The sequence below is a fragment of the Python bivittatus genome, unplaced genomic scaffold (assembly GCF_059951505.1).
Source record: "Python bivittatus isolate LINGU-HERP-01145 unplaced genomic scaffold, Pbiv_v1 ctg000200_np1212, whole genome shotgun sequence".
NCBI lineage: Eukaryota > Metazoa > Chordata > Lepidosauria > Squamata > Pythonidae > Python > Python bivittatus.
In genome coordinates this window covers 17,550,374-17,572,753 of record NW_028277040.1, presented here as the reverse complement: position 1 = coordinate 17,572,753, position 22,380 = coordinate 17,550,374, and the positions used below count along the sequence as shown (strand labels likewise).

The window sequence follows — 22,380 nt, the reverse complement described above, 5'->3', positions numbered from 1 at the left end:
TGGGAAGAGAGTTTTCTTAATTGTTGTCTCCCTGGAAATCCAAATAGCTCCCACCCCGTTGGTTTTTAGGAAGGTCATTTAAACTTGACTGTTCCAGCAGCCCTTGGGAGTTGGGACTGTAGAATTTGTTTACGGTAATTGATATTCCCAATGTTTATTTATGTAGATAAATTCTGATTTTAGTTTTGTAATTCTGTCATTTTTTAACCCGATTTACAGATTGATTGATTTACAGTAGATATTTATTTATATATCAAATTTATATGGCTGCCCATCTCATGAAAAGTGACTCAGGACAGCGTACAACAAAATTATAAAACAGTAAACATATAAAAACAATCATTATTTAAAAAATTAAAAAATCACAAGGCTAAGAGAGAACAGCAGATATTAACAACAATAATGGAGCCATCTCAAGATCTCACTGGTCCCCTGGGGCCCCCAGGCCTGATAACATAACCAGTTTTTGAGGGACTTCTGGAAAATCAACAGGGATGGAGCTAACCTCATTCTGGAGAGGAACATATTCCATAAGGCAGGTACCACGGCAGAGAAGTCCCACCTCCTGGGCCCTGCCAAATGTAGCTCTCTAACAGATGGGACCTGTAGCCTGCCTCTTCTGCCAGATCTGATAGGCAGATATAATCAGGGAGATGTGATAACCAGCCCCATGTTATGAAGGGCTTTAAAAGTTAAAACCAGCACCTTGAATTGGACCCAGAAGCAGACTGACAACCAATGCAGCTTGCAGAGCAGAGGTGTGACATGTGCTAGAGGCACACATAACTGCCCACACTGCTGCATTTTGCACCAGCTGAAGCTTCCAAATACTCTTCAAGGGCAGCCCCATGTAGAGCGCATTACAGTAAACCAATCAGGAGGTGACTAGGACATGAGTGACTGAGCAGAGCCCCCCAATCTAAGAATGGGCACAACTGGTACACAACACAAAGCTGTGCAAAGGCCCTCCTAGCCACAACTGCCACCTGCTCTTTGAGATGTCAGGCATATACAGATGTCAAGGCATGTACAGGGCTTAAAGTTGTCTATGATTGGAGCAGCATATAAACCCAGTAAATAAATATATCTCAAGATAAGCTAGAAGAACTTTTCAGTGTAGGCTGAAGGAAGTGGCACACATTTGGGGAATACAATCTGATGGATTTATTTATTTATAACAGTGCTATCTTCCTTCTTGTCTCCTACTCCCACCCCAGGAGCTTGAAATGGTATAAAAAGTGCAGCCATATTTAATCCCAAAACCTGAGTCAGATTAATTAATATTTGTTCATTAAACAGTTTTCATGGCTGCGTGGTTAAAGGTAGTAAATTAACTCTAGCACTACACTGGATTGAAATCTATGTTCAATCTAACCAAGCCATTGAATGATGAATTGATATTATTTATATTTATATCCAGCCCCAATATTTATATCCTGCCCCAATCCTAAAGACTCTGACATTTGTAGGACATTTAAAATGTGTCATGTGGCATTTTATCCATGTTATGAGACTGACCTTAGGTATGGATCCAAATGGCCCTAGAGTATGTTTTCTAACAAAAATCTATCTCTTTGCTACCAAGCATGTGACATAAATATGCATTTTACAGGAAGCATAAACCAAATGTGTTTTAAACAAGTCTTTTTAATTAACATATTAGATTTTCAGGAATATACTTAAAAAAAAAAACTTTAGAAATTCACATTGAAAGTCCACATTAAAAACCCAGAATGTGCAGTGCAAGTGTTACAGAGTTTAAATAAAGCATTCAAAATTATTTTAAGCCTATTTCCTTTCTCTCCTTCCCTTTCTTTAAATATGTGCATACTGTATGGTTTTAAATAGTAAGAAAGCAGACGAGTGTTTTCAGCCTCAAGAAGCATATACAGATACTCCCCAGTTTAAGAACGAGTTCTGTTCCCAAGGGCTGTCCTTAAGTCAAATTTGTAAGCCGGAATAGTATTATGGAAAGTGTGCAAGACACTGTGTTTTGGACCAACTGTAGATTCAGAGTAGTTTTTAATGGCAGCCCCAAGCACTGTATAGCATATTACAGTAGTCCAACCTGATGGTAATAAGAGTATGAATTACTGTAGGTAGGTTCTCCTGCCCTGGGTAGGGTCACAACTGACACACCAGCCTAACATGATAAATAGACGCTCACATCCTGCTATCTCCACAGCAGCATGCCTGGTCACAGATAAGGCCTCCTTCACAATTAGAGCCCCACACTCCTCTCCCCAGCCATGGCACTGAGGTTGCTGAAGGATCTGATACCTGCCTGGGCAGACCTTTTCAATGGCAACATCGTCACCATCAGTCAGCCAGGTTTTGGTAATACATGCCAGATCTGTTCCCTCATGCAACGCTAAATCATGGATGAAAATGGTCTTATTGCAGATGGATCTGGCATTAACTATCAGCCACTTAAGGCTCATGGTACCAGCACTCTGATCACCTGGTTTACAGGATGGAGTTGGCAGGTTAGGAGACTGCCAGCAAAATGGAAAGCTCCCGTCCCCTGGAACAGCCAACCTGACACCTTCCACTATATCTCCCCCAGCCCCATGCTTCGGCCAGACCCCTCCCATCAGGGGCACCTAGCTCTCACCTCACCAAAACATCCTTCCCAATTAAGAAGAAAAAAGGAGGGGGGGGAAGTCTGCAGCTACTAGACTTCCAAGCCATAAACATTTTGCAAATAATTACCCCCAGGCACCCTCCCACTAGTATCAAGAAGCCACAGAATTTCACCCCAGCTGGCTCTCACTTCTGCCACACTGTCTTGCCTCCCACCCAAATCACAGTTGATGGGAAAGAAGAAAGAAGCCTGAATCTAGGGAGGCCCCTAGATTAATTACAGATTAATTAAGAATAGAGGTATACAAAATATGTTGATTCAAACTGCTTTGCATGTAAAACTTCGTGAAACTTTCCATTTTGCATGGAAAACTACTGTTTCAAACATGAATAGGGTGATTTAAACATTCTGGAAGTGTTTTAAGGTCAAAACACCTCTATTTCAAGCCCAACATATTTTATTTCAAGTTTGGAAGACTTCTGAAATGCTCAGAAGGTGCTTTTCTATGTTGCACATAGCAGTACTCATACCTGAAATAGGAGGTTTTGCAGTTTCATGAAGTTTTGCACTCAAAAGACTTCAGACTGAAGTGTTTTGCATACCACTAAGAACTACAGCATTCGGTTAGGATTACAGAATCTTATAGAACATTTTAACATGTTGAGAAGCTATGAATGATGATTTATTGAGCATAATGGGCATGGAATGCCACACATCTGCATCCAGAAAGAGAGAGATGTAGGAAAGCTATAACATCCTTCTCATCTATTTGCAACATGCTGTCGATCTAAATAATTAGCTGTCCGGAATGGTAAGTTCCTGTATATCTCTGAACCCTGAATTCTGCATCTTGGAGTTGTTCTGTTTCCACACTTGAGGTTGTCCCAACTTTCCATTTCACTGCACTAATTGGATGATCTATTTATATTACATTTAGTAGTTGTCCTGATTACGGAAATCTCATGCAGTAGTCTGCTGCTCCTGTGACTTCTTGTCTTTCCCTGATGTAGAAAGTTGGGTTTTGTAATAAATGTGCCAGATTCCTATAATCATTCAAAAATTTGAACACAATCCTTCTTCATTCCTTCAATGCAAAATGAATTAAGTTGGGGAGAGCAGACCACCAAGGACTTTTTTTGTTAGATGGTTTTCATGTTGGTGTATTCCTGGAAGCTTGCTTAGGTGCAATATGGGAAAGATTCATACAACAAAAACAATCCTTGACTTAGTCCCTTGACTTGGAGAGCAGCAAAGTCTGATTTGTAATTGATTTAGTCAGGGCTGCCTACAGGATTGTATGTTTTTAATGGTTCTTAGTATTTTGGATTTGGATTTGTAAACTGCCCAGAGTATATGAGAGTGGGAGACTATAATAAATTTAAATCATCATCATCATCATCTGGTTAATAGAGCTAGGGTTTATTGGATTAGCACAATTGTTTGGATTTGCACAACCAAACCATAAGTTAACTACACTCAGCTGGCAGAACACGCAGTGACATTGTAACCTAGTGTATTATATGAATTCAGAATCTGATTGGTCCGTGCTAGCAAACACAGAAGTATTCTGTGCTTACTCGACATAGCTGTATGATACTGACCAGCGTTTCACAAACTTGGCAGCTTCAGCTCCCAGAATCTTCCAGTCAGAATGGACATTGCTGAAAATTCTGGGAGTTGAAGCCCAAACATCTGGAAGTTGCTAACGTTGAAGAATATTGATACAGACGTTCTAATACTAATCTAATTGCTTTTCATACCACATTAGCAATGCTTGGATAACAGTATGAGCTGATAGTCTTTAAATACTATTAGACTTGCTTCACATATGGTGCTAAGCCATATTGTTGAATAAGTCATAAAGGTTGGATTCACACACCACACTGAATTAGCCTTTATCAATTTCACACCCTTTGGGAGTGTGTGTGCATGTATGGGTGTATGCACTGAGAATTATGCCACTTCGTTCCAAAGATTTTAGGTGGTTAACAATTCTGTCCTGTTCTGGATGGCTTTTGTAAATTATGGGGATAGTAAAAGTGTAACATTCAAAGGGTTTCATTCTTAAGGACCGTTTCCATTCATCTCAAAAGATATCCTGTTGTTTCTGCCTCAATTTTATTTAGAAGCACTTGTTCCATTCTATTTTTACACCATTCCCTTCAAGGCGGATCATTCGAAAATCCTCAGTGGGGCCAATACCATGATTAGAAACAGCCGCGGGCGTGTTACCAACAACCAGGCTTCTGGGTCCTCCAGCATCCTTCCTCAGGCTAAATGTTCCGTTTAACCCTGACCAACGGACGCCTTTGGGATAATAACAGAGAAATAATCTGCTCGCAGACGCTGACTCACTATTTTGAGACTTAACGTCGACCAAGAATTTGGGATTCCTGCCCGCCTTTTGCGGCCTCTGCTTTGGACGTGGTTTGGGGAAGCCGGTGGGCAGAAGGCGCTTCCCTCGGGAGGAGTCACTCTCTACCTGTTGCGTAAACAGCGGGAGGAGGAGTGCCACGTGTAGGGCTGCCACCGGCTACTTCTGGAGAAAGTCTTCCCTCAGTTTAATCTCCCGCCGGTTCCCAAACGCTATTTGGCATACAGACTTTTCCCGCCCGGCGCCGTCAGAGCCGCCCCTTCAGGTCACTCCCTGGGCAGCCAGAGTAGCTCCCCCTCCCTTGCTGACATCCGCAGAGCCAGGCAGGCATCAACTCAAATTGAGAGCGGCTGTTGCAACCCCGAGCGCTCGGACGCCGCCTCTTGAGTAACTTGGCGCTCGGTGAAAGAGTTGGGAGTGCCCCCGGAAGCTTGTCGGAGTTGGCCGCAAAGCCCACCCCCCGGCTCCAAGCGAGGGGGGAGCAGCCAAAGCGCAGCGTCAGCAATAGTAAGTAATGAGAAGCCGTCCTGACCTGGCGTTTAGTGGCTGTGGCGGCGGAGGGAGTGTCTCCCCATCCCTCTCGCCGGGGCTCCGTCTCATCCAGTCTTAGGGAGCGAAGCAACTGGAGGCGGCCAACTTTCTTCTGCTTCAGCAATTGACCCCACCCCACCCTCCGTCCCCTCCAAGGACCCAGAGTTAGCGATGAGGGCTGCCTGGGACAAGCTGAAGATGGGATTTTCCTCCACGGGGCTTTCCCGGCTCCTGTTCTTGCTAAGCTTTTGCCCGACGGCTTGCCCTTACAATCTAGATACTCAGAGCCCCCTGATCTTCGAAGGGCTCAATGGGACGTTGTTTGGCTATTCGGTGCTGCTGCACAGCTTTGGCACCAGCCGGTGGTGAGTAAAGGGGGGTTTTCTCGAGACTGCTCGCTTGTCCCGTGGGACGGAGGCTTTTGTGCCCCCTCTCTCCCCCCCCGCCATTCAGCCCCCCCCGCCATTCAGCCCCCCCCCCCAAATGCATCTCCGTCTGCACCTTCGACGGTTACGGTTTTTTCAACGACGGTTTGAAACCAGGAGGTGAGACCTTCTGTTCTGAGTCAAGCTAACCAAAAGTGTGCGCTTGCCTCCTTGTCTCGGAAAGTTTTGTTTTCAGCAGTTGCTGGAGAGTGTCGGCATCCCAACCTCCAACCCTGATGCCTTCAGATGAGTTGGAATTGCAATTCCCAGCGATCTGGACATATCTGGAGTACAGTGACCATGCCTCCTTTATTATAAAATACAGTCCTTTATTGCAGAAAGCTGTCCTTTAGATGTATTTATTTTTCAAAAACTCACTTTTGTCCTTTGTTTTGGTCTTTTAACTTTTACCGTACAAATGGTACCACTTAATGCACATTCACATGAAAAATCTGGAAATTGAATTGTCTTTTATAAATAAATGTACATGTACTGTTTGGTGTTAGATATTTTTATTAGAATATGCGTTTTTGTAAAGTTTTTCTTGAATTTTCCTTTGCAAAGCAAAATTATAAACATAAACAATTAAAATTATCTTTATGAATCTCTTTCAGATTTGCCCCTTTTTCAGGTTTGTCCTTTATTTTTTCCAAGAAAATATGGTCACTGTAATCTAGGCTATTTCCCCACATCAGTTTTTAGGGCATGGCTTGTGTTCTTCATGCACTGTCCCCTCCATACTTATCACAAACTAGCTGTTAATGCAGGGTGGGGAGTCTTCCAATTCTATAAGTGGAAGCATTCATTTCTGTTTCTTCCTTGGTACCTCTGTGGGTCCTAGTCAATGAATGCTTGGTTACCCAAGTCTGGGCTGCTTTGAGTTTTGTTTCGTTTTTGTTTCTTCCTTCAGGCTTATAGCGGGAGCCCCTAAAGCCAGCTGGCCCACCAATAGCTCCGTGGTGAATCCAGGGGCAATATTCAGATGCCAAATTGGAAAGAACCCTAAGAGAGATTGTGAGATCCTCCAAGTGGGTAAGTGGAACTGGAAATTTGATCTCACCTTGTTGGTTATCAGATCACCTAAGCACCAATCAGGCCTGGAGAAGAACAGCAAAGGAAGAATTCTCACTGACTCAGATTAATAAGTTTTATTAGGAAAAATGTTGCTAATACCAGCATTCAAGCAAGTAACTTTGCTTCCAAATAACAGAACCTGTGTATAAGCAATTCAAAACTGTTAGATTCTGCCTATCTTCCTCCTGTGCTATCACTGTAACAGGGCAAACACTACTCTTGTCCTTGGGGATTTTGATACTACCCATATTATCAGTGTGAGAATCCTCTCTTGTACTCGTGCCAAATCCTGATGACCTGAAAGTGGAAGTTCTTTAAAATGCTTTACCCATGATCAGTTGAACAAATACATTAGCTAAATACTTTACAAGCATGTTCTGCATCACCTTTCTTATTTTATTATTTATAACATTTATATACCAAATCTTCATTGTCTTTTCATAATTTCCTGTGTCACTCTGTCATGACTTTCATAAAGTGAAATGATAAAAAATTAAGGTCAGCACACAACAGTTGATTATTTTGGAAGGAAAAAAAAGATTTATCAGCTTTATAGGCTAGTGCTTATCTTAGTAAATGTACAAAACATGCACTCTCTGTGGTGCTTCAACTTTTGGGTCATTTTTCTTTATCTCATTAACATACTTAATATCCACTTAAATATAATATCTACTTAAATATATTTTCTTCAACAAGGCGTCCAAGGCAGCATGTTTTGTTAGTTACAAACTAAGTTAGGAAAACCTGCGTTCCAAATCGTATGTATATTTTCTCAACAGTAAAGCTCAATTTCTTTCTACTAAGTGCTTTATGTACTTTAAAAATGCACTGGAATCAGCAAGCAATAATATTGTTGGATCTGAGTGGACTATTTGGGTATAATAATATTCACAAACAAAAGAAAACCTTCATAAATTAATGCGGAATTAGAGGCCCATAAACAGCAAACAATTTGTGCAAATCTAGCTCTGTGATGGATTGTGCCCCTTTGAAGTGTATCATACACTTTGAGAATATAGTTAAAGCATATAAGATGTTGACTACCAAAATAATTAAGATTCATGGCAATTTTCAGATGAAAAATCACTTGGCTGTTGAGACTGAATTAGTTCTTGAACCTAAAATTGTTCTTTCATATAGTCTAAATTTCCTCTCATAGACAAAGTTTGTGGAACATTTATTCATAAGCTTATGACAAGTTATGAGAACTCTCTTAAAGATGTATAGAAACAAGAATATGTGAATTTCAGAGACAAAGTTAATTTTAATTCTAGCCAATAAACAAAAAGAGGAAAATAACCTCTAGAATTTTACAATTATGCTCAGTGGACTTGATTTTCATAACATATCAGTTGCTGAAATGCGTTTTACTCAATGAATAGTTGCTGGAAATAGAAAACCTCATGATAAATTAGCAGAGGAATGCTGTCAGCACTCAGCATCTGTCTGCCATAATGTGTAGCTTCATGTAAAATACAGTCATTCAAGGAAAAGGGTCATATTGAGTGTTATATCCCCTTTAGGCTTTTTGTGAACACAGTAAAATCTCTCTGTTGATGGTTTGAACACTAGGTGAAAGATCAGCTCTTCTTTTTTTATCTTAAGGATTTCTGTGGACTAGATCACACATTTATGCGCATTGCCTGATAGTTGCAACTTCAAATGGTAGTATATATGTGTGAAGGAATTGGGCCAAAGAAAATTGTTACATTGTTTTACTATCTTGTGAAATGATCTTCATATAACTCAGTGATCTGGTTCACAAATGATGCGGAACCATGATTTGCTTGCTGAATAAGTTACAACTTGCTTGGTTTTATTTATTTTTTGCAAATTTTTGTACTGCCCTACTTCTCGTGAATCAAAGTGATTCATGCCATCATGCTAAATCAAATCAAAACAAAAAGTTTTATGGCTTAGCATGTTGTGTGAACTTTAGCAGTTCATCACACGGGGTGAATTCACACATTGTCCTAAAGTGCAATGTAGTTTGTATGATTTTGATTTAACCGTTATAGGACCCCAACTCAATTGATTGTAATCATTGTATAACATTCAGTATTATGTGAGACAAGTTACCTGTTGGATATAGTAAAGAAGGGACATATTATTTGTTGGTTATAGCCTCTTTTCCATGGCAAACGATGTTCAAACAGTTCATGCTGGGTTATATAATAATGAGTTTCATGAAGAATTATAATTTAACTTTGTTCATTGGATAGAAACAATTCCATTTAAACTACCAAGATACAGATTAAAGAAATCTTCATTGGTTTTCTTAATTTGAAAATAAATTATCTCTCATTGGGCAGCCAGAAATATGAGTAAATTTATTGAAGTATTGCATCCAGGTGTCACATAACTAAACTTGGAACTAAACTTCCAAGCCTATAAGCCTGGAATTAAAAATACAACGTTGGATAAACAGATTTTCACATAGAGGAATTTCGGGCAAGGATGCACTTGCTGATTGGTATGTCAGGCAGGTCACGGCATTTGAAAAGTTCTTTCAGAATTAATCATCACAGCAAGTAAGATTAATCATTTTTATTGTATTTATTTTATAGATAAATCTTATGATTTTGAACAGTGAATTAAATAAATTGACTGCTTAGAACTTGTTCTCAAGAATGGAATTGGGATCTTCTGTTAGGGACAGAAGCAATTATTCAGGAATTGAGGATAGAGCCATTTCCAAACTGATATGACCAGTTGGACAAAAAAGCTATTGTGATGCTCAGTTCAGTGGCATCAAGTATAAGTCTGGAAAGGACTTACTCTCCCAAAGTATCTATAGATTTGTAGCCATGGAGAAGCAATTACAAGGGAGATTTGTTGCCTTTGAGTGTTTGTGGTACAAAGAAATATGAGGAAATGAAATTTGTTTAAAGACAGATTAGAAGTTGTACGATGCTACTCATGTTTGGGGGGGGGCAACTGGGACTAGTATACAAACCCTGCCTGCCCCCCTTGCTTCAGATAAAGGAGGCTCTCCACTATTGAAGTTTGCCCTCTATCATGTTGTTCATAATAATTTATGGAACATGGCAAGACCTGGGACCACAGGAGGCTTCTGGCTATTAAGTTGGACCCTTGGTCTGTTTGGATCACTACTGGTGGCAGCTCTCCCAGATATCAGGCAGAACAATATTAGCCATACCAGAGATTGCCATGATTAGACTTGAACCTTTTATGTGCAGAGCATGTGCCTTTCCACTGAGTTATGGCCCCACTTGCTAGATGAGCTTGAATGGAGGAGAGGATTGTGATCTGATCTGAGGGGTGATTGATTTGGGGGGGGTATGGCTGGATATCCTAAGCAGAAGAGGGGTAGTTATACTGAAAAAGGCTCATGTAGTGCTTTTCACTTCATTACACTGCAGTGAAGCTTCGAGGGGATCCCATAAGGTTCAGTCCTAGACCTTGTACTCTTTAATATTACTATTAGTGACTTGGATGAAGAGGTGGAGAAAATACCAAATTTGCAATGATGCATAATTGGATGGGGTATCTATTCCCCCAGAAGGCAGAAATCAGATTCAAAACAATGTTGATAGGTTAGGTCATAGATATTAACAGAATTAATTTTGCAGATAATGCAAAGTTCTTCACGTAGGAAACAGAGCTATGTATTGGATGGTAGCTATCTGGCTCAATAACACTACTTGTCAAGAAGATCTTAGAATATTAGTTATTGGAAACTGAGTATGAGTCAACAATGTGATCTGGCTACAAAAAAGAAAAATGTAGTTTTAGGCAGCATGAGCAAAAGTTTAATTTCCACATCATGGAAAGTGATAGGTCTGCCATATTCTGCATTATTTAGACTCACCTCAAGTATTATATCCAGTTCTGGGTACCACACTTTAAGAGGGGTTCAGAGAAACTGGAAAAGATTCAGACAGTTACAAGGATAATGAAGGAACTGAAAACTAAATCTTGAGAGAGGTTGAAGGAATTGGGATAGTTAGCCATGGGAAGGAAAGACTGAGTGGAGATAGGATTGAATTCTCCAGCTTCTTGGGAGTGGTCTTGAAATTCTCAGAAAGTTAATCCTCTAAGAGTTAATCCATATGATATTGTTTTTGGATTTCTGAAGCATTTCTGTTCATTTTTATTTACAACCTTATATGCTTCTTGTTCATAAGCTTCCAAATGTGTATTGTTATTTTTTACTAATGCACTTTGCTTTCAAACCCATAATTCATAATTAAGAGAGAATGAGTCAGTTTCTTTCTCCAGTACATTTTATCTGGGAAAACGGAATGTTGCACTGAAGCAATTGTTTATTTGTCAGGTACTCTCTTATGTCTGTCTTTTACACACATTCTGTTTTTCACTCTTCAGTGCAAGTTGTAAAAAGGAAGAACGGCAAGATTAACAACCTTTGACATAGTTACATATAATTTTATTTTAAAGTAATTAGCTCTCAATTGCAAATCACATGCATCAGCAAAACTGGAATTAGGTTGGAGTAAAAAATAATACTACAGGTAGTCCCCAGTTTAAGAACGAGTTCCGTTCCCAAGGTCTGTCCTTAAGTCAAATTTGTATGTAAGTCGGAACAGTGTTATTGTATAATACTGTATAAGTAGTATTGTGTATTTAACTCAAATTTTGCTACAGTAGGCTCTGTTCTTAACTATGGGTCATCTGTAAACCAGGCGTTCTTAATCTGGGGACTACCTGTAATTACTTTTGGAACATTTTGTGTTTCAAAATAAACATTTTACCTGATTTAGGAAATACAATCCCAGGGTTTTACGAACGATAGCATTTTTAGTTTAGTACAAAGTACTTGTCCCATTTTAGATTATACACGTTTCCAGAATATTTATTTTGAAAATGAGCTGTGCTTCCTTTAAAGGCATCTATATTCTATGTTTAGTTATTTAAAACATGCATATTATATTCTTTATATTTGGTATAGTATTGTTTTAGAAAGCTTATGGGAGTGACAGTTATATAAATAGATAAATAGTTCGAACAGTTACAGAACTAAGCTTAAAATCCAGCAAAATCATACTTCTGCTCCCAGCTACAGCCACTGACATGAATAGGGCTAAGCAGGTTGGATCAGAAGGTTTCAAGTAATATACAGACTATGAACATACATCTATGAACTTACAGTGAGGTTATGACTTGACATCCGGAAATTATTTTCAAGTTCTTCTATGAGAATATAATCATGGGAAATCAATGATTAAGGTTGTTTGCCTGTGACACAGTTTTGGCCAACCTAATTATCTCCAGATTTGTTAGGACTGGAACTCTCCAAATTTGGCAATTTGTAGTTCTAAACCTCTGAGTGGGGGTGAGGGGAGAGGTTGAGAAAGGTTGCTATACCAATGTGGAAGAAACTCTATTTTTGCAGCCAGTTTTAGACATGTTTACTTGTAAAAAGTATGCTTATCAAAGTCATCTATGATTGAAAAGTAGAATTCTTGTTTTTCAGTATGCACTCAAAAACAAAATCTATCAGATAACAGCATTTTAGCATTAGATACAATATTGTACATCACAATAGGTGATAATGACATAGCCTGAGATCACACTAAGGAAATTGGTGGTCTCCCATGTGATCATAGGTGGCAACTGGTAATGTGGTTATTTGAAAATGCACATTCTTACTTACAGCTGGCAGTAGAGACATCTTGGAAGGCTTCTTTATTATTCCGATTATGAGGTTATAAGTGATTTTTGCCTAGACTGTTTTTTTTCCCCCTGCATTGGATTTAGTGTGAAACTGAGAATTTCGAAGACAGTTTTACTCATCTGCCCTGCCTTTTTCATTACTCTTTTGCTGGGTGACCTGCTGCCAAACTTGTAGTTTGTTTTCTGTACTATGGACACTCAGAAAAACCTAACTAGATGGGGAAAATAGTATAGCTATATGCTGCCTACTTTGATAGGTGAATTATAAACTTTATTTATACACACATACTAATGCAGAGTTTCCCAAACTATGAGGTGTACCTCCCTTGGGGAGGTGGAGACAGAGTCCAGTGGTGGTCCAGGGGTTGTTACATTGTTATAATAAATCCACTCTTCTATTGTAGTTTTATTGTATTATTTTCATTGTTCATTTGTGTTCATTGTGATGTTTGGATTTTTAGGGGAGTTGTGTACATTAAGATTAAACTAAAGGGAGATGTGATGGGAAAAGTTTAGGAACCCCTGTACTAATGTAATGTCATCATTTTGCTATTTTGGCATCTCAATAATGGTGTAATTTTGAGTAATAGGAACTTAAGAGGTTTAATTATACCTTTATTTTCACATGGACAATGTACAGGCAGTCCTTGAGTTATGTCCGTTTAGTGACCAGAGTTATGATGGTGCTAAAAAAATGGACTTACAACCGATTCTAGCACTTACAACCTGCACAGCATCCCCATGGTCACGTGATCAAAATTCAGGCACTTGGCAACCAGTCCATATTTATGACTATCACAGTGTCCTGCTTCAGCTCCCCTCCAACCTCTCTCCCCCATAACATCCCTACACAGCATGGCCAAGATGAAAAGGCTGCTATATTCCGCTGCCACCGCCTACCCACTGCCGTCTAACCTTTGAGGTCTTCTTCACCTCGCCTTCCCTCTGCAGCACTTGCCAACACCAGCTAGCCTCAGGCCCCACAGCACAGGGATTCTGTCAGCCGTGCTGTGCAGGGGAACCCCACCACCACCTCCCCACTGTCTGAGCCCACCACGGAAATGCTCCCAACTTGCTGCCTGGCAGGAGGATTGCTCTGGCCAGCAGTGGCACACGGTGCAGCACTCATGGCCTCAGCCCCTTCCCTTCCTGGCGAGGGAATCGGGTCTGGGGTGGCACTCTCTGGATGGCTCCCTCCGTTGTGTGGGGCAGTGGCGGTGGAGAACTTCTTTGTGTAGGGCAGGACTGTGTGGAGCATGCAGAGCTCTCCTGGCTGGCGGTGAGCTGAGAGTGCTAAAGGGGAGCAGGCCTGCCAAGACCCTGGCAGCCAGGGAGGCTGTGGCAAGGTGGTGGTGGAGCCTAGCCCAGCACCGACAGACCCCCCCCACCCCCCATCTCATGGGCTTGAGGCCAGCTGGCGGTGGCAAGTCCAGGAGAGGGGAGGTGAAGAAGACAACAAGGGGCAGCTGGGGGCAGGGGAGGCAGTAGGTAGGCAGAATACAGTGGTCTCTTCATCTCAGTCATGCTGTGCAGGGCAACCAAAAGGGTAGAGATGGGTGGGAGATAGGGGGTGGTGGGAGTTGAAGTGGAGGCCGTTCACACAGGGCAGGAGAAGTGTGAGTTCCTGTCCTAATGACCACAACTGAGACCACTGGGACTGCCATCGCTAAGCGGCATGGTCATGTGATGTTTCACTTAACAACCGCTTTGCTTAGCAGTGGAAATTCCAGTTCCAATTAGGGTCATAACCTGAGGACTACCTGCAACTTAAGGATAAATCTGCAATGTTACTGTGCTTTAAGGTTTCTATACATACCTTAATTTTATGGTTAAAGGTGATCCGAAAGGGGAAAGATGTGGAAAAACCTGTGCTGAAGAAAGAGACAATCAGTGGTTGGGAGTGAGCCTAGCAAGGCAGCCAGGAGAAAATGGATCTGTTGTTGTAAGTATTCTTATATTCCCTTCTGTAAGTATTTGGGAAGGATCTCTAGTTTAACAATTAACAAATTATGTATCGGGCAGAGGGCTGTAGCTCTACTGGCAAAAGGTTAGTTTTCTGAAAGATTTCTCTCTGAAATCCTATAGTAAGATTTGATTGATGGATTAATAACCTGACTTTATGGCTCTGGAAGTAGTCTTATATTTTGTCAAGCTTTTTGATCACCAGACTTATTTTCCTGTCTCATTTTTTACCTAGGTCTGTGGACATAGATGGAAAAATGTATTTTATGTTGGGGAGCACAAACTTCCACATGGCATTTGTTATGAGATACCTTCCAATTTTCGAACGCTGTTGAGTCAAAGAATATGTCCTTGCTATAAGGGTAAGTAAAAGGTCCTGCTGTTGATTAATAAAAAATAGAATTATATGTTGTAAGAATATTGGAGAAGACGCAACCAGGAAAGCTTCATGTTCAGCCTCATATATTTTGAGGCAGCTTTGAATATAGTACATGTTTACCTTGTTTAACAAAATGGTTTGGAAGTCTTACAAATGCATTTTATAGTACATCTCTTTGTATGCCTGCAACTATGCATTAAAAAAAATGATTTTTACAAAAGGAATTATTAGAATGGTTCAGAGACAATTAGCATGATTGATATCTCCTCCGGTGTTTCCTGCCTGGTGTATCTGTGTTAGGAAAGTATGGATAGGAATGAAATCAGTCGAGTCCTGGTGCTCCTTGAATTTAGACTGAACTTAACACTGCACCCCAATATAGCTGGGTTGCGTCCATGAACAGAAACCCATTTTTTTTTAATGAAATATCAGATCTCTGAATTCTTCCACATATTCCTCAAGATCTTGGGCATTTAAAACTTTTGGTTCCCACTTTGTGGACTATCTGAAAAGCTTGTCAATTCTGATTTAGATGAACGTAGAAGTTAATTGGACCAAGGCAAGCCTGTCTTTGTCTGAGACAGAGCATAGGCCTGGAAGAATAAGCCAGAGTTTAAGAGAAAAAAAATCCACTTGAACAGAGCCAGTTTTTTATCATTAGAGCTTTGCATCTTGATCAGGGGTTCCAGGATTTTTTTTTTAAACTTACAGGTCCCACAACCTGGAACATGCTAATATAATTTTCAGACTGTGTCTGAAATTATAAAAGGGATGGGAAGAAAACAGCAATTCAACCAATTCTCTTTGTTAGTGAAGCCTAAAATGGGGGGGAAAAAACCCAAATAAAACAAAAACACATAGTGTTCCTGTTCATTAGGAAAATATTTTCCATAATGAGTCTCTTCATTTTATTGAAATAATTTAAACTAGTTCTGGAAGTGAGACTGGACAGTGATGGTTCCTTTTGAAAGGTATGCTTTTCCAAACCTTTATTCTTTTGGTATTAGTAAGCACAATATTATCTTGCTGTCAAGTAGCAATTGTTTAGCTAATTCCAATTTGCTTCTCAAAACAGCTATAGAAAATGTGTAATATTCATGAAGAATTATTTCTTTTAGTTCATTGGTCTTAATATATTCTTTTTCTGAATCACATGGTGGATATCCAGATTTTTGGAGAAAATACGGAGAAAAATATGGGTCTTGTCAGGCTGGGATATCAACATTTTACACAGAGGTCTGTAAGTTAAGATTATTACTTCATTGTTGAAGCTGTTTATTTTACTCATGAAATAAAATATGTTTAGTGTGATAATGTGTCAGGGAACTTGCAGTTAGTGTGTGCTCACACCCCTGCCCTGCTCAGGGGGCTGAAACACATTTTCTGGGAAGCTGTTGCTTCATCCATCTGGATGGAGCTGCTGCTTGATGGTCTTCAAAATGTGCTCCCTCTTTTTTTGCCATCCATCTCCTCTTTCCTTGGCAAGAGGTGAGTGAAGTGAGCTGTAGAGAAGAAGCTGATTCAGGTTCTCCTCTTTAGACTACTTGTTGCATCTTCTTCCTGGGAGGCAGATGTTGCCACAGTGGCATCTTGGAATATTGTTGTTTGGATTCAATTTAAGACAATCTGTGATCTTGGGCTGCTATTGCAAAAATGGCAAGACCGTGACAAGATTTGTAATATATGTAATGCCCTATATTTTTAACATACACCTAACATTTCTATTTTGAAATTAACAGAACGTAAGTTATAATCTGATCTGGAATAATTCATGCAAAGCAATAATAAAACTCACCACATTCTCTCTGAGGTGGGGGAAATAGAGGACTTCACCGTGAGTTTTTATGCTCTGCATAAGAAAGGTACATTGTGTAGCGTATTGTTCACACAGTGGCTTTTTTCATTTGGCTTGCTTGGAAGTACTTAGCAGTGGAGTAGCTACTATAGCTTCCAAAACATATATTAAGACTTAAACTTTTTTGTTTTCTTCTAGGATTTAATTATTATGGGAGCCCCAGGATCAGATTATTGGGCTGGTTCCATCTTTGTATACAACAAAACAGCAAACATATTTCTTTCATATCTGGATGTGAATAACCAAGTAAAGTATGGAAGTTATTTAGGTAAATGATTTTATGTTCAATATTTGTGTATGAACTTTCAGCTTAACGTAGTTGCTGACAGTATGCTTCCCAGACAAAAAGTAGTAGGAAAGTAATTTATTGTTACAATGAATACAGCCTCATTTCTGCCTAAGGAGTCCTTTCAGCGAGCTACGTTGAAAAGGACTCCCACTCTTCTCATTGCAACCAGCTAAGGCTTCAGTGTATCATGGCAATATGGATCCATTTGTGTACTGTTGCCAGCTGCTCCTGATCTGGGTCTGCAAGATGGTGCCCAAGGCAGCAGTGTACTTCCTGACATATTCCTTAGTGATGGCTAAGTATTTTGCCCTTTCTGGCTTAATTTTACAATTCCGTTTCCATATACAAAGCATGTGAGAAGCCAAGCAGAAGCCTCAAGCGTGATCAGTATGGCCTCTGGGCCCTACATGGACTCCATTGGTGTTCTTAGAAAGGAAAATGTTAGGAGATGGCAGCCCAATGTTTTGTTGCCTTATGTGTGGGGATTTGGTGGGGTTGTGCAAAATATTTTGAGTTTGAGATGTTCTGACTCCAACATTTCTTGCTCTATGCTTTTCATTTATGTGATAAGGGTTGCAAATCAGATCCCACCAGAACCGATATTAAGATACTGAAGTTTCTTCTTTTTTCCCAGTGTGCATTTGTGAATTAAATTCTTTCTGTAGAAAATCTATTTATTTGTCTGTCTATCTAGATATCTATCTATCTAGGACTGATTCTCACTCAAAGCATAGCTTGTTTTATTTTCCTTAGAGAATCATTCACCCTTTAGATGTTCAACAGGACATATGCAAAGTAGTTTTCAGTGGTTGCACTATATATATATACACACCCAGGAAACTGGTTTTATAGACAAACTTACCAATTTTAACTTTGGTATACAAAAACATTTGCACATTTTCCCCCCTTGTTCAGACTAGTTCTACTCAGCAAGGTATGTTGAATATGCCAAGACAGCATATGGTGGCATGAATTCCCAACCATATTGTGAGACAAGCAGGAGAGTCATCTGATCGCCCTCTGGGTGGTATAAATGGGATTACTCTATAGAAGCATATGTCCACATTTTCGGTGCATTCCATCGAAGTATTGTAATAGTTGTTCCTAAACAGATTGCTAAAGGGGTTGGGTATCCACCTTTCGGACACACAGCCAAAGGCACAGGATTAATCTGCTTATACATTTTTAAGCAGTTCTTATTCCTGGTTATGGGAATCAGTGCTCAAATATCAAGGGAAAGAATTCCTTTAAATCTTCAGATTATTTGCAGTAAGACAGAATACTGTACTTGAAAACTAATTACATTCATCCATTGTTATTTTATGGACAGGTTATTCTGTTGGAGCAGGTCACTTCCTTTCTGCACATACTTCAGAAGTAATTGGAGGTGCTCCCCAGCAGGAGCAGACTGGTAAAGTAAGAGGTTTTGCTTTTTGTTTTTGTTTTAATGGTGGTATATTATGAAAATATTTCTGGTTAAAAATAAATTCACAGCTTGCAACGGTGCAGAATCTGCCAGAGGTTCTTTGATGATAACTAAATAATCTAAGGATTATTTTTTTTTCCACAAATGTTTTCCTAGGACATATTTTTCATGTATAGATGCTGCTTGTTTCTGTATTTGTGTTAGAGATGATCAATGATCCTCAGACTTTCATATACCAAGTATTAATAGAAGGTTCATGAATTAATGCATTTTCATTGCTTTAATAAACGAAGACAAGCATAGTCTTGGAAAATTTGTGAGTGGGGGAGGATAATATTTTGGTATAACACGTGAAGCTGCTGTAGGTAGAGGGGATCAGGGAGTGATATGTCCAACTCAGGTCATTGTAAAGACAGGTTCCTGAGTTGATCAATCTTCACTTAAGTGACCCAAGACAGTTTGCTGCTTGAGGCAAAGAACTAATGATTTCATACTACCAATCTGCATACAGAAGCTGGCTGGACCAGTGGTTGAATCCTACATTATTATTGATGGAGTAACTTCTATTTCAGCTGAGACAGCAAGCATGTTTAGGACAAATTGTGCAACATAACCAACTTAATAGAGGAACAGAAAGTTCATGAAAGCTGCTATGGGTGATTACCAGAATCTGTTGCCTCAGGCAATTGCCCCTTTCAGGCCAGCATTAATTTTTCACCGTGTAGTAACCCTATATATTGCTGTGCTTCTTCTACTGATAAAGAAACTTCTTGTTTTTTGTTTGTTTAGGGTCTCTGATGCAGCTGACCTCTGTTGTTTATTTCAGGTTTACATTTTTAAAATTGAACCCAAACAACTATCAATTTTAAGTGAATTAAGGGGTAAAAAGGTAATACTCCTATATTTACAAAGACTGCTAAATGTCATGATATATCCATACCCCTTGGTGATTTCATGGTTAACCAATGTCTCTTCTGTGTGGGTAGTTTGGTTCTTACTTTGGAGCTACTGTTTGTGCGGTGGATCTCAATGGGGATGGCCTTTCAGACTTACTAGTTGGAGCGCCCATGCATAGTAAAGTCAGAGAAGAAGGAAGGGTTTATGCTTACCTCAACTCAGGTTCCGTAAGTATTTCCTCATTCTTGTGGACAGTTGTTGTGGGGTTGATTCACATGGATAACTATAATGCTCCATTCATAGGACCAGCTTTTTTCAAAGTGCTCATTATCACTTGGATAGCTTCCTGTACAGATAGAAATGTTGGACATTTTTTTAACATGGAAATGCAATGAATTTCCAGATAAAGTGTCTACTGTGCCACTGCCAAAATATAGCTATGAACTTTTACGGTGGTCTAGATATTGCAACCCTTCTTCCATACTTTTTTTTCTCTTCTTTGCAACATATTTGTGAAGAAAAGTCGTGTTTTGACTGATAGCACTAGAAGGACATTCCCATCTGGAGGCACCTAAGCTTTGTCTGACTAATGTCTGCCTTGCATGTGGTTAGCTTAGAGCAATATTTCTCAACCTTGGCAATTTGAAGATGTGTGCTGGCTGGGGAATTCTGGGAGTTAAAGTCCACACATCTTCAAAAGCTGCCAAGGTTGAGAAACACTGGTTTAGAGTGATGCAAAATAGTTTGTGGATTCCCCCCCCCCTTTTTTAAAAACTTTTTGGAGGATAGTACTGAAAAGCTAGGAAGTACCACTACTTCTTTATGCTTTTATAATGCTGCTGAAAGAATATTCCTGGAAGTGAAACTGCATGGGGATATAACTTTTGGGGGGAAATTGTTGGCTACAGTGGGTAACTTCTTTTCCTTCAAATGTTATTTGAACATTTGCATAGTCCCATTTTGAAAGTGAATGGCAGGAATTCTGCTTTTTAACCTTTCGATGTGGATTTTGCTTTCTCAAAGTTATACAAACAGAAGACACTTTTCATTAAAAGACCTTATTCATCTCATACTTGTAAGTTGCTAAGGTACCCCTTCATCCAAAAGTCAAATCACTTACAGAGACTAAAATGTCCCCCAATTTAGGTTTCTCTTTTATTAAATAATCCTATGAAGGAGATAGCAATGAAAAGCTTTCCACAGCACTATTAAAGTACATCTTTACAATGTAGAAGTTTTCTTCAGTTGCACATTTAGTCAGTTACTTGTATGATTATTTAGGGTGGGGTGGGGGTATGACTTCCTTAATCAATTAGCCTTAGTAATTGTTATTATAGAAAATGCAACTGAATATGTTGAACATTTTAGTTTGGTAACACTGCCTGGAGGTTTGTAAGAGGTACACTTAATGGAGGCTGCATGTGGTTTGGGGGGTACACCTAAAAGCAAAACAGAACTCAACGTGATTGCAATATGACACTAGAAACTCAGGGTTAATAAAGCATATTTTTCTAGGGAGCAAAGATGGTGGAGCTGCAGACAGCACTGGCTGGAAGTGATTTGTATGCAGCGAGGTTTGGCGATTCCATTGCCTGTTTAGGAGACATTGATAATGATGGCTTCGAAGGTATTAATAAGTTTCTTTAAAAATCTGTAGTGTTGTAAAAGGGAAGGGAGGGTGCATTGCTCAGTATTACCTGTGAATGCAGCTATTCTGAACCATGTCTAGAGGTGTATGGAATTATTTTAAGATTGTTGTATTTTGATTCCATGCTGTGCCTAGCAGCAAATATTTATAGCTAATCAATATTGATTAATTAGTTTTAATCTAGCACTTCCTTTAATTGGCAGTAGCTTTTTTGTCTCAAGAAAAAAGATTTTCCAAATTCTTGAATTCATTTTATATGTAACGTTTAGGATGAAGGACGTGGCTGTTATGAATTCTTATAAAAAAAAAAAAATTGGTAGAACGCCTGGATATGGGCTTACACGCAACATCATTTTCCCCTTCATCCTTTTATCTCCCCAAATCCATTGTGGTAGAACTCCAGTGCCCTTAGGGAATATTCAGGGAGCATGGGGACCCACTAAGGAAAGGGAAATCTATTTCAGCAAAGGAATCTGTTTCCCATTGGATTTTACCTGCTTTACTTGGTATAACTTATAGCTGACTTTAAAAAAATGTGTAAGAATGTACAGCAGTTGAAGTTTCCCTGCATTACAGTTTCCCCAAATTATAGACTATTATATTGATCTGTGAGAGCAACTTAATAACTTATCATTTGCTCTATCTCTATCTAAAGTTTTCTGATGTATCTTTCTGAAGTTCTCCAATAGTTAACTACAAGGGAAATAGAATCTAGCTTATTGAAATCTCCCTCTCTAGCCCTGGAGGTTTTGTCCCCTAATACAGATCTGCCTTTCCCTTCTTCTACTCTGTCAAGTCAATTCCTCCATTATCTTGTGATTCTTCTATAAAAAATAAAGGGGGGGGGGCTATACTAGCTTCCTCTCTAATTACATGAATTAGTCATCATTATTTTTCTATTTAAAAAAAGAATCGTAAAATGTAATTAACACATGGATGGTTTCATGTTCCATTGGTTTTTACAGATGTAGCCATTGGGGCTCCACAAGAAAATGATTTAGAAGGTTCAGTTTATATATACAATGGCAGGGAAGATGGAATATCACCAACTTTTTCACAGGTAGGTCTCTTTAACTGTCCCCATGACTACTGTTTTTAATGAATATCCAGCTGTAACAAAGTACATGGCTTAGCTTGTTTGTTTGTTTGTTTAAGTGGGCTCAATTGTCAAGGTCCCCAGTTCAATTTTCCAGTATTTCCAGGCAGGTTTGAAAAATCTCCAGCATGGAGTCCTGGAAGACAATTGCCAATCAGTCCATTGGTCTAGATGAACTAGTATAA

The 22,380-nt window shown here is 39.5% G+C and overlaps 1 protein-coding gene across 5 annotated transcripts in view; it reads left to right on the top strand.

Moving 5' to 3' along the window:
* Positions 1–5,477: 5,477 nt before the first annotated feature.
* The window catches only part of ITGA4 (integrin subunit alpha 4), a 45,970-nt gene continuing 29,067 nt past the window's right edge, over positions 5,478–22,380 (top strand). For 4 of the 5 annotated variants that reach the window (XM_007422292.4, XM_088135741.1, XM_088135740.1 and 1 more), the window contains exons 1-11: positions 5,478–5,854; positions 6,825–6,946; positions 14,479–14,585; positions 14,841–14,967; positions 16,153–16,220; positions 16,978–17,107; positions 18,459–18,544; positions 19,381–19,443; positions 19,541–19,678; positions 20,967–21,078; positions 22,065–22,159. In XM_007422292.4, the coding sequence (XP_007422354.4) occupies positions 5,661–5,854; positions 6,825–6,946; positions 14,479–14,585; positions 14,841–14,967; positions 16,153–16,220; positions 16,978–17,107; positions 18,459–18,544; positions 19,381–19,443; positions 19,541–19,678; positions 20,967–21,078; positions 22,065–22,159 (1,242 nt within the window). In that variant the 5' untranslated portion in view covers positions 5,478–5,660. Of the gene's footprint in view, positions 5,855–6,824; positions 6,947–14,478; positions 14,586–14,840; positions 14,968–16,152; positions 16,225–16,977; positions 17,108–18,458; positions 18,545–19,380; positions 19,444–19,540; positions 19,679–20,966; positions 21,079–22,064; positions 22,160–22,380 lie in introns of those variants that run through there. The other variant, XM_088135742.1, reaches the window with a different exon arrangement.